Source organism: Drosophila serrata, unplaced genomic scaffold, assembly GCF_035046125.1.
Source record: "Drosophila serrata isolate PLE 108 unplaced genomic scaffold, ASM3504612v1 contig_165, whole genome shotgun sequence".
NCBI classification, from domain to species: domain Eukaryota; kingdom Metazoa; phylum Arthropoda; class Insecta; order Diptera; family Drosophilidae; genus Drosophila; species Drosophila serrata.
This window is the reverse complement of record NW_028257063.1, coordinates 898310-910293: the sequence shown is the minus strand read 5'-3', so window position 1 is coordinate 910293 and position 11984 is coordinate 898310. Positions and strand designations below refer to the sequence as shown.

Genomic DNA, 11984 nt, shown 5'->3' with positions numbered 1-11984 from the left:
GTAAGAGGCGGTTTCAACTTCACTCGCAGCTCCAACGTAGCAGCTTAAAACACTTTATTGTTGATTAATAAAAGGTAATAATGTGTAAAACGTACGTTCTATGTGGTGCGATATCTCTTACAAAGTCTATGATCGATCGGCTAATGACCGGTTAGTGCAACTAAAGAAAAACACACAGATCTACCTGAGCTGACGCTCGTAAAATACCCGAATATATATAAAATACATCTAAATATTAAATGAATTTTCGAGTCATTCTAAAACAAGAATTGATTAGGGTTAGTCTATATATCATATATATAGTGCATAAGGCATACACACAGCATCATTAATATGATTGAAAAATAAAATTAACTAAAATGATTAAAAGTTGATAAAAATCAACATAAAGAAGGGTCTGAGCCAACTATAAACTAAACACAAGTTACACGTCGTGTCGCGGCGTATTCAAAATAGAGCTTTGCGACTGCAACTGACGACTGTTGGCCTCCGCATTTTTGTTGCCATCATCCGTGTCCAGAATATCCGACAAATCAAACATGTTTGGCTGATAGGAGATTAGCTCATTACCACTGGGCGCTATGCAAGTATATAAAACGAATATTAGTAAGGATATAACCAAAAAATTATAACCGCAAACCTTTCTTCTCAGTACTGCTCATGCTGTCATTGGGAAATGATAGGCCATAGTTATCTAGTAGATCCGAGTCGTTAAAGAGCTGTAAAACCAAGTTAAGAGAAAAGTTTAGTTTTAATTTCGTTTAGGGCAATTTCGGACATAAAGGCCTGGCATTTGTTTGGACGCATTGCGCTGACCTTTAGTAAAAGCTCGTCCTCGGTCAGCTGAAAAATGGGCGTCCTGCCAGGCGCCTATTGGTGAATATAGAACGTAATTGAAATAAGCCTCGAGTCGGACAGACGACGGACAGCTAGACTAGGAGCTAGTGTTTGTTTACTATCTAAGGATACTTACACCCATTAGCATATTCTGGTCAATGGCCACACCGTCCCCGCGCAGCAGATCTTTAAGTGATTCGAGCTCATCTTGCATATTGTCCAAATGGCCATGAACATCGTCACTGCAACAGGAAGAATTAAAATGCTCTTGATTATGACTGACCACTCTGGATGAAGAGTTAATGCCGTCTACGAACACTGATGCCATCCTCAGGAGTTGGTGGCCGTTGTTAGGATCTCTAGAAGCACCATTCTCGCCGCCCGTGTACTTGGCAACAGCCATGGCCGCCTCCTCCTCGGTTGCCTGGGCCTGGGCCTGGGCCTGGGCCTTGGCAGCGGCCGCTGCCTTCGATGTGGAGGCCTGGTTGGCGTCCAGCAGAGTGCTGCTGCTACTACTGGTGGCGGGCACTCCAAAGTTGTTGGCAAACTTTCCATTGTTCACGGTCGATTGCCCAAATTTTTGCTGCTGGTCCAGCTTGGCAGCCTCCTCGATGCCAGTGGGCAAGAGAGAAGGATTCTAGAAAACAAGTAATCAAAGTTAATTAAATAATTAGAATTAAGTAGAGTCAGCTACTTACTTCAAACAAGTCTGTCGGCATGTCCTCGCTGATAAAGTTCACATCGTACATATCAGAATTCGTTGGATTGATTAGGCCAAGCAGTCCGGCATTGTTCTCCGGCTCAGACTTGATCAACACGGGCTGGGGCATGACTTTCGGCGACTGAGCATCAGACTTGAGCTGGGCGCGCGTTCGTTGGGCCTTCGGCAAGACATCCTCCACCAGAATGGCGCCAGAATCGAGCATTTGCTGATCTCCTGCTTGTCTTCGCTGCTTGTTCTTCTCCTTAAGCTCTAGACGCTTTCGCTCCTCTTCCCGCACCATGGGCGTGGTGAGAACGTTATGGTCTTCGTTATAAGGCGGGCTGTTGGGCAGCTCCTGGACATGGGAGTCGGGTGCCTCGGTCACTGTGTACACAACATGCTGAGCCGGCGAGCCACTCAAGCTGGAGGCCATCGGAGAGGCAGAACCGGCTGTCAAGAGATTACTGGCAGAGGGTCCGTTGCCTGGGATCAACAGGTCCTCAACGCTTTGATTCGAATAGTCGACGTTGTGTGAGCTGACGCTAATATTTGATCGTGGACGCTCGACGGCCAGCGGCGAGACGCTTTCCTGGTCGTACAGCGCGGCTCCGGTGTAGCCAGTCGGCGAGGGATTCATGACCTCGTCGAGCAGCTCCTCGCTGAGCTCGTGGATAACCGGACCGCCGCCGCCCTCGCTCTCCGTCTCGCTGGTGGTGCGAGCGCGGTCATTTTCGGGCGCATCGTTAATCATCAACTGCATGTGGCGCTTGACGCCGGACATGTTCCGCGACGGCTGCACGATGGAGATTAGGAACTGGATCAGTTTGTTGACTATCTGCTGCTGCTTGGCGTGCTTCTGCCGCAAACTGGCTATTTCACGCCACAACACCTCATTCTCCTGCTTCATGGCGGAGAAGCGCGAGTCCAGGTTATCTTGGCGACCTCGCATCACCTTGACATCGCTGAGGATCTTGGACACGGCCTCCGTCTTCAGAGCGCTCTTGTCTTCCCCGTTCTTGTTGTTCGATATCTTCCGTTTGATTTGGTCCAGTAAATAGGGCGAGTTGCGCTTGAAGAAGGGATGTGAGAACTCGATTTCATCCCTATCAAAACGCAGGCCTCCGTTGTCGATGGATGTGATTTTGTGGAAACCATCTAAGGTTCAAAGAGAATACATGGTTACTTTTCGTTTAAAGTATTGTTTAACACTTATCACTTACACATATTCAGCTGCCTGATGAAGCTGGCCATGTTGTTGTGTTTGTAGTTCAGTGGCAGCAGTTCCCTCGCAAATTGCGCCTGATTTTGGATGACAAAGCTGTGTCCATCCTGCAAATAAGCGAGCAAAAAGGAAGCTTAATGAGAGTCATGCTGATAGGTGGATACCGCATACATATTTTGCGGTAAGCCGATAAGCAATTCATTCTACACAAACAAACATTTGCAGCTACAATTATAGTTATCTAATTATAAATACACTTATATATGTACTTATAGAGGCCGAGAAGTATATAGCTTGTAAATGGTATCACCAGCTTATCAACCTGCTCTTCGCTAAGAGAGAACCAATTACTCTTATCATTGTTAATGGAAAACGGTGGAACTGTTCGATTGACAGCTTGAGGAGATGGAAAATTTTACAGAGGGCACGCACGTACGCATGCAAATTGCATAAACAACAACCACAAAACATGCATACGTGCGGCTCGGCACAGCAACAACAAGAATGACGTATGAGGAAAACAAGTGAGAGAGAGATTCAAAGAGAGACGGTTTCTGTGAGAGAGGAAAAAGAGAGTGGTGGCCAAGAGATGGAGGCACCTGCACGCAACGTTATTGTTACCATGCTGATAAACGGAAAATAGTAAATATGGGGGGCTACAAGCCCACGGTAAATAAACAACATGGCGGCGCTGCGTTACCTTGGTCCAGCAGATCAACTGATTGGTCTCCGCATCGTCAACTAGGCGCCAGAGCTTGGCCAGGAAGGCCGGCACTCCGCTGCCTATGCCGCCGTTGTCGCCGTATGAATGCATGCTCCTGCGTGTGCTCTCTCGCTGCTGTGGCTGCTCGTCGTCGTCGTCCTCCTCCTCCGTGGACTCGTGCTTAAATTGCACGGCTTTGGCGGTTTGTCGCAACCTGGACATATAGTCACCAGCGGCAACCTGAAATCGAGAGTAATACCATGTAATCAATGAATTCACAACACACACACACAAATGCTCTTTTTCCAGTTCACAGTTCACTTTTCGGTGCACAAGTGTGCGTATGTATGCATGCAGGCCACGAGTGTGGGAGTGTGCGTGCGTGCAGGTAAGATATATACATATATGTATGAATATATAAATGCGATTTGATGTGAAAGCTGCAGCTCGGATGTTTTCAAATATGGCTAAATGCGTCATTCGAGCCACCAACTTCAACGGAGGAGCTCCAATTCTTCTTCTGCTACCTCCGCCTACCTACCTTAACAATTTTCAGCTCTCGCCCGTTTTCGGGGGTATAACTGCGTTCAAACACGTTCGCCGTCGTATTTTCACTTCACTTTGTGTTGGCACCGTATTCACTTTGCTTTATAGTTTAGTTTGAGGCACTTTTTTCTACGTTTTATTCACAAGTGAAAATTAATGAAATTTCTTCGTCTTCGTCGATTGCTTTACTCGTAGCGTGACCAGATTTGAAAAAACCTATCGAACTAAAGTTCGCCGCTATTTATACCAATCGGAGCTGTCTGCTCGGAGACTCTGGTATTCTTCCGGTATTTTCTGGCGCGAAACTTCATTATTCAAATGTTGACCCCGATTTGTGGAATGATCATTAGAAATTAAATTATTTATTATTATTACTATTTATATATATTAAATATATTACAATTCTTAATATTTTTTACATCATATTTTTTATGTTAAGTATTGAACGCAGGGTTTATTAATGAAAAACATACAGCACATTGCTTTATTAAAAATGTCCGTCAAATTAGCGTCGAACTGGAACGGTGGGAAAATGGAACATGGAGGAGATCTTTCATTTTTAATTTATTTCGTAATAAAGGCACTAATTCGAATAAAATAAAGTTTCTAAATGCTAAAAAATAAATTTACTAATGTTTTTACTGGGTTTGAAATTATTTGACATTTTTATATATTAAAAAAAGCATGTGAAAAATCGTTTTTTCACGGAATTCTTAATATCTCGGCTAATCAAATACGTGCAGTAATACCCGATATGCCAAAATGAAGGACATTTATTGTAGTTTTACCCTACCAAGTTTCAATTTCATAAAACTGTCAGTTTTTGAGCAAATCGCATAACAGTGAGATCACTGTTACCGACCTCGAGGTCGGCTCCATACAAAATAGGGCATCCAAAATTGTAAGGATTATTCGATTTACTAACGCGTGCACATATGCACCGTATATAGACTTACTAGGGAAAGATTAACGAATATTTAGTGAAAATTTCAATTGTTTTTAACCGTAAGATTTTGAGAAAATCGAATAATAGTGGGTGGTGTATTTGGGCTGATAGCTAAGGCGCGAACTATAAAAATGGAACCAGATGGGAACCAGCAGAAAACCACTCGCTGAACCAAACAATGGAACCATGTTACGAAAAATACCAAATTAAATAAAAATAGCAAATTGTTTTAGAAAACATTAAGAAAAGAGACTACCCAATAAAGGGAAAAGCCATTTAAAACAATTTGGTGAGATTTTCAGCTAAATCAGGGAAAATGACCTATTTCGTTATTTTTCGATTATTTCAGTATATACCACGGCGGAATGATAATGCCCCTCCCTGACAAGCTAAATCGATAGCCCGCCAGAAAATATTCCTATTGACTATTTTAGCAATTGTATAAAATATGCATGCCCCATGAATGAAATTAACATTCTAAGCATTTTGGTAGATGTTTCATCAAAATCGGTTCAGCCGTTCAAGAGAAAACATCACTTTTTCATTTATTTCCATAAATGTTCCTAAGAAGAATAAATATATCTGGCAGCACGGCCTACCTAACATTAAGTCATGTTGATTTAAACTTTATTATAAAACTTATGCAAAATAAAGATCGTACCATTAACAGGATCGCAGTTCTGAACATTTTGATCCATGTTTCAACAAAATCCGTTCAGTCGTTCATAAGAAATCCTGAGTTTTTCATTTATTTCCATTTATGTGTCCCGCAGCCCTGCCTACCAAAAAACAAGAAAACTTTGTTTAAACTTTATGGCTAAACCTATGCAAAAGGAAGACTGCCCCAAAGACGGCATCGCTGTTCTGAACATTTTGATCTGTGTTTCATCAAAATCCGTTCAGTCGTTAATGAGAAATCCGAGATAATCATTTATTGCAGTTGGGTACCAGGGGTGCACAGTCATGCCTCCTTAGTACATAAATTAGTAATTCAAATGTTAATTTCTAAAAAACTACTGAACGGATTTCAATGAAACACCTACCAAATTGCTTAGAATAACGATATCATTTATTGGGCAGACTATTAAATGTTATTTCGAAAATTTGCTTTTCAAATCTAGTGCTTCAATGACCTTGCTTTGTCATATGATTTCTGGTCAAAAATTTGCAACGCAGTGAATAAATTATTTTCGACCCTATAAAGTATATATATTCTTGATCAGCATCAACAGCCGAGGCTATCTAGCCATGTCCATCTGTCTGCAGTCACTTTTCTTAATGTTTTCTTAAACAATTTGCTATTTTTATTTAATTTGGTATTTTTCGTAACATGGTTCCATTGTTTGGTTCAGCGAGTGGTTTTCTGCTGGTTCCCATCTGGTTCCATTTTTATAGTTCGCGCCTTAGCTATCAGCCCAAATACACCACCCACTATTATTCGATTTTCTCAAAATCTTACGGTTAAAAACAATTGAAATTTTCACTAAATATTCGTTAATCTTTCCCTAGTAAGTCTATATACGGTGCATATGTGCACGCGTTAGTAAATCGAATAATCCTTACAATTTTGGATGCCCTATTTTGTATGGAGCCGACCTCGAGGTCGGTAACAGTAATCTCACTGTTATGCAATTTGCTCAAAAACTGACTGTTTTATGAAATTGAAACTTGGTAGGGTAAAACTACAATAAATGTTCTTTATTTTGGCATATCTGGTATTGCTGCACGCATTTGATTAGCCGAGATATTAAGAAATCCGTGAAAAAAAGATTTTTCACATGCTTTTTTTAATATATCCAAATGTCAAATACTTTCAAACCCAGTAATAACATTAGTAAATTTATTTTTTAGCATTCAGAAACTTTATTTTATTCGAATTAGTGCCTTAATTTCGAAATAAATTTAAAACTAAAGATCCCCTCCATGTTCCATTTTCCCACCGTTCCAGTTCGACGCTAATTTGACGGACATAGATTTTTATATATGGCTTATTTCTTAACGTATTTTCTATGGTACTCCGCTTTTTTAGCTTTCTTTTCCGTTGATACATTTTTTTTGGCTTAGAAAAAATGAATCCACTAGCATGTTGCCGTCCTGCAAGAAATCAATAAATTTAATTAATTTAATGCATTTAAAATTTAAAATTAGTGTTTCAATGAGAGTTGTAAACTGAATTATTAATAATTAAATATATTTAACGACCCTACAAGGTCCAAATGGAAATAACAAAATATTTATAAATGGTATTTTCTAGTATTTCTAGATCTTTCCAACACTGCCACATGTGGTACGCAGGCCAACACTGTGGGCATATGTTGAACAGCCATTTTTCATCTTTAATTTTTCAAGTGATGGTTTTGATTTAGCGCATTTTTGCTGGTATTAATAATGAACTGAGAACGATAACGACTAAAGCCGAGAGCCGAATCTATTTTAGCGCAATGCTAATTTAATGGACGCTTTAAAATACACTGAATGCTGTGTAATCGGCACCTGAAAATGTGTGCCGTGGTGCGTGTGGAAAAGTACGAATGTGTTCAGACAGACCGAATACAAAAGGGCCGCTTCCAGAGCTCCGTATGTGTGTAGGTCTTGAGTGTCAGTGTATTGCCAGTGGCGGGCAACAACAAATTGATTGAAAAAGGCGCCAGATTGCGGGTTGCTCGTGCTAATTAACAAAAATCGAGCAGAAGATTATAACCCAAAACTGAAAACCGAAAAACGAGAAGAGTTAGCAAAAGCCGGCAACTTCTTCAGCGCGGATTGTGAAGAATCGGCCCTTAAAACGCCCACACATACACACCCGCAACAACACATTAGCACCCACGATGATGAACAACCATTTCCACTTGCAACATGAACACCAGCCGCCACTGCCGCTGCCAACAAATGTGCCACATCCGTACTTGCAGCAGCCGCCGGCCCTCCCGGTATCGATGTCTGGCTCCGCAGCTGGACCAACTCCCGCCACCTATGGCTACATACCGTCGTCGGTACCTGGCCGTCAGCCACAGTGGATGACCACTTACCAGTTCCTGCCGCAGGCTCCGTCTACACATCCCAGCACTATTCAGATCACCAATAGCTTTGCGCAGCAGGCCACGCCAACGAAGCAACAGGCGACTTCGGCATTGGCCAGCTCCTCAGGGCCTAGTCCCTACAAGGGGAACAATATACGCATCATCTCGACCGCGCCGAATGTCTACAGTCTGAACAAGTCGCCGCAGGATCAGCATCCGATGTATGCGCCTGTTCAGTCCTACTTTCTTCCAGGTGCTGGAAATCCGACAGCAGGTCAGCTTGATCTAATGGGGGCCGGCGGACGGGCTAAGCATCTACAGCAGCCACCGCCGTTGGTGCCCGTGAGCAACTCATCCACACCAGCGTCGACTGTGTTGCTGGACCGGATCAATATTTGCATCAATAACCACTACAGTGAGGCGCCGGGCTCTTTAAGCTCATCATCATCCCGAAGCACGGCCCAGCTGCCGTCGCCCATCATCCCGGCCATCCAGCACAAGGCCATCCTGCCTCTCATCGACAGCAGCACGGCGGACAGCAGCAGCTGCAGCAGTAGCTCCGTGTCCAGCAGCAGCTATGCCAGTGGGACGACCCCCTCAACCGCTGTTGTAATTGTGGATGAGCCGGATTCCACGACCACGACACCGCAAACGCCGCCAACCACACCTGAGACGATGAGCTCGCCCAGCAAATCGTCGCCCTCGCCACCGCCCCTGCCGACACACACCCAGTCGCTGCTCAAGACCGTTAGCCAAATGAAGCCGAGCTTCAAGGCCAAGGAAGTAGATCTGCCGACACCACCGACTCCTCCGACACCGCCGACGCCCCCAGCTCCTCCTGCTCCAGCGTCCGCTTCTCCGGCTGTCACCTACGCCCTGCAGGAGGACGTCTTTATTAAGTGCAACGACGGTAGGTTCTACCTGGGCACCATTATCGAGCAGACTACGGAGCAGTTTCGCATCCGGTTTGACGACCAATCCGAGCAATGGTGTAAGCCGGACAAGTTGCGGAAACTGGGCGGCAGTAGCTCCTCAAATAGCGGCGCCGCCGGTGGTGGCGGCGGATCCAGTTCGGATGGCTCGAATACCTCTGTCAGTGGACCCATGTGTGTGGCCTGCAAGCGATCGGACATCGAAGATGTGGTGGAAATATGTGAGCGTTGCGGACGTGGCTACCACCGCGGATGCACTGTCGAAATCGTAATGGGAAGCGGTATTTGGAGCTGCAAGCGCTGCGCGAAACCCATGAAAATGCAACAGCCGCTTAACCATGAGATAACGAAGCCAGCAGGGATTTGCCGACAGTTACCCTACCATGTGAGTTGGCTTTACAAGTAGCAGGAGGGGATTAGGCGACTAATCTGAGGTTTCTCCCACAGGCGGATAAACTCAGCTGGGATGAGAAGCATCGGGTTAACGAAGAGCAGATCTACTGCTATTGCGGCAAGCCGGGAAAGTTCGACCACAACATGCTGCAGTGCTGCAAATGCCGCAACTGGTTCCACACCCAGTGTATGCAGAACTTTAAGAGGAAACTGCTGCGCGGCGACACGTATGGATCAAGCTAGGTTTCAGTTACTTATGATTGTTTATTAAATATATTTTGTTCCAGGTTCTTTGTATTCTGTTGCACGGTGTGCAATCAGGGTGTGGAGTATGTGCGGCGCCTGCAGATCGACTGGGTAGACGTGCTCCACATTGCGCTGTACAATTTGCGCAAGCATCAGCACCAGAAGTACCATCATCTGCTGAAGGACATTTGGCCCTTCATACTCGAGCAACGCCACCAGTTACCAATTTGCGAGCAATGGCGCGCTCTTCCCGAAACTGCCTTGATGGAGCGGATCAAGCAGACGCTGAAAGACTACTCCAAAAGATTCGTTTGCGGCCGGGAGTTCAAGAGAGCACCGGCCTTCTATGCGTTGCGGCATAGTGGCCCGCCACTCACACCCAAGGTATTCCTGCAGCCACAAGAGGAACTGTCTGACGAGTTGCTGGAGAAAAAGTTCAAGTTAATGTTGATGCCAGCGGAAGATGTGAAATCAAGTTGTGGCAGTGAGCCTCCAAGGAGGGCGCCCAAAGATGTGTATGAGTTCAACACCGATGAGGACGAGGCATTGGAGACCAGTGAGGACGAGATTCCCATCAAACAGCTCATTGAGAAAGCGAACAAGAAAGTTGATGAGCACGATGAGTTAAAGCTGCAGAAGGCAGAGTCGGAGCCGGTCGCGGCGAGAACACTTGACCTGGCTGACGACAATGCCAACGATGGCGATCCCGGCAAACTGCCAGCACCCATTCTTCCGGTCCTGGACGCCAACAGCAGTCGAAAGCGAAAGGCATTCCGCTTGTCGAAACGCTACGACAACAGCCGCAACCACTGTGATCTATCATCCGATGAGAACTCGAGCAGCAGTCGGGGCACCAGCTCGCTGGACCTCATCATACCCCCGCCGGCCAACTTTCTCGGTCGGAACAACCCCTTCTTAATGGCCACGCCAAAGAAATCTACGCTGGCCAAAAGTATGGGTGTGGGGACCACCGTTGGAGTGACTGGGCTCATCAATAGCATTTTCAAGCTTAAGGGCAACGCCAAGGAGCAGCCGCGTATGGTACGCACAATCAAGCGAAGACTGAGTGCCAAAGACATAACCATTGGCCCCAATCAAGAGGTGCGAAGGCGCCGGACCCGTCGCCTCACCACGTCCATTGAGGTAGGGATTCTTGTACTTTAATTGTGATTTTCTTTACTCAATCATTGTCTACCCAAATAGGTCATCAGCACCACAACAATTAATCCCATACCAAGCCACTACCTTCCCCTCTATGCCAAAGATCTGCAGCCGCCAGCGCCTGCGATTGTGCCGCCTATGGGAAAGCCGACGCACGGACGTCTGCTGCGCCAGCGTCCACAAAAGCTGTCGCCCAGCCAGAGTAGGCGCAACTCCATCAGTTCGACTGCAACCAACAGCAGCAGCAGTAACGGCGGCAGCGGCGGCGCAGCCACAGTACATTCCATGCTGGATTTGAAGCAATCGGTGAACAAGTATTTCGGCGGCGCAATGAACAGGATAGAGGCCGGAGAATCTTTTGCCATCCGGGCAAAGCGGCGGATGGGAAATGGGCAGGTTCAGTACCTGGTGGAGTGGGGAGGGGATGCCGCGGCCACTCCAATCGGAGCTGCTTCAACTACAAACTAGACTCTGGCACATTTACTCATATGTTTACTTTTTTTATAATTATTTTCATTATTATCATTTACATGCTTTATATTTTTTAATCAATTTTCGCTGCCCGATCTTGGCCCCTTTAATTGTTACTGTTTAAAAAAAGAAGAGTTGATTACCAATTCACTGCCAAAATAGTAAAAGAATGTTAAAAATGAATGATTAGTTCGGCATTAAAACTATGAAAAGTCCAAATGCAATAGGCAAAACCGCAACTGAATACAGGTTATATTGTGCAATGGCAGTTTATTGTTGCAGCAGAAAAAATCGTATGAAATTTTCCACAAATTTGGCAAAAGTATTAAATATTTAATCCGAAAGCCTACTATGTAACATTCGCTGCTGAACGAAAACGTATTAAATAATGTCTATTAAAGAAGTGAAGAGAAATTCAATTAAGTTCAATATTCGTACTTTAGCTATATTTATCTCCCCTTGTATATTTTCGAAAAATATATATGGAAAGGGGAAATCAAAAACAAAACATGTTATGCATACAAAATATACTTGAGGTATACAACACACAAAATGAATTAAATTAAGGACCTAGAATAATACTTTTCACACCCATTAGACTCGAAAAGGATACACACACTGACGAAGTAAGCAATTACATTCTACGTTTAAGTATTGGAAATCAAAATTGAGTTGAACGCAAAACAAAATCTCAAGCTTACACGTTAGTATATAAACCGGAAGTAAATATACATATATATTTAATGCCCAAATAAATGTTTTAAAAATACATCAAATGCTGGGATTTTCTTTTAATGAACTTAG

General features: G+C 44.4%; 2 protein-coding genes across 5 annotated transcripts; one reads left to right on the top strand and one right to left on the bottom strand.

The window, feature by feature from the left end:
- Window positions 1–18: 18 nt before the first annotated feature.
- On the bottom strand, window positions 19–4260 carry Hsf (Heat shock factor). 4 transcript variants are annotated; one of them, XM_020942635.2, is made up of 9 exons: window positions 4007–4260; window positions 3463–3705; window positions 2761–2869; window positions 1536–2695; window positions 1155–1474; window positions 974–1079; window positions 817–870; window positions 641–719; window positions 19–579 (listed from the first exon to the last, which is right to left on the bottom strand). In XM_020942635.2, exons 2-9 carry the CDS (start codon window positions 3685–3687, stop codon window positions 425–427), a joined length of 2208 nt encoding a protein of 735 aa, XP_020798294.2. In that variant the 5' UTR covers window positions 3688–3705; window positions 4007–4260; the 3' UTR covers window positions 19–424. The 4 variants fall into 4 exon arrangements, with proteins under 4 accessions (XP_020798294.2, XP_020798295.2, XP_020798292.2 ...); XM_020942636.2 differs by lacking the exon at window positions 817–870; XM_020942633.2 differs by having other exon boundaries at window positions 974–1474; window positions 4007–4229.
- Window positions 4261–7231: 2971 nt separating this feature from the next.
- On the top strand, window positions 7232–11956 carry Pcl (polycomb protein Pcl). Its single transcript, XM_020942676.2, has 4 exons — window positions 7232–9294; window positions 9357–9529; window positions 9590–10691; window positions 10752–11956. Exons 1-4 carry the CDS (start codon window positions 7786–7788, stop codon window positions 11175–11177), a joined length of 3210 nt encoding a protein of 1069 aa, XP_020798335.2. The 5' UTR covers window positions 7232–7785; the 3' UTR covers window positions 11178–11956.
- The last annotated feature ends 28 nt before the right edge of the window (window positions 11957–11984 follow it).

What these genes read in the sequence shown, in the direction of transcription:
- Hsf (XM_020942633.2), bottom strand. Translation starts at nt 3,687, where the DNA reads ATGTCCAGGTTGCGACAAACCGCCAAAGCCGTGCAATTTAAGCACGAG. An exon ending in TGCCGACAGACTTGTTTGAA is followed by an intron (nt 1,475 to 1,535) that starts GTAAGTAGCTGA and finishes CTTGTTTTCTAG; the next exon opens with AATCCTTCTCTCTTGCCCAC. An exon ending in AGGACGAGCTTTTACTAAAG is followed by an intron (nt 720 to 816) that starts GTCAGCGCAATG and finishes TTGGTTTTACAG; the next exon opens with CTCTTTAACGACTCGGATCT.
- Pcl (XM_020942676.2), top strand. Translation starts at nt 7,786, where the DNA reads ATGATGAACAACCATTTCCACTTGCAACATGAACACCAGCCGCCACTG. An exon ending in AAACTGCTGCGCGGCGACAC is followed by an intron (nt 9,530 to 9,589) that starts GTATGGATCAAG and finishes ATTTTGTTCCAG; the next exon opens with GTTCTTTGTATTCTGTTGCA. An exon ending in GCCTCACCACGTCCATTGAG is followed by an intron (nt 10,692 to 10,751) that starts GTAGGGATTCTT and finishes CTACCCAAATAG; the next exon opens with GTCATCAGCACCACAACAAT.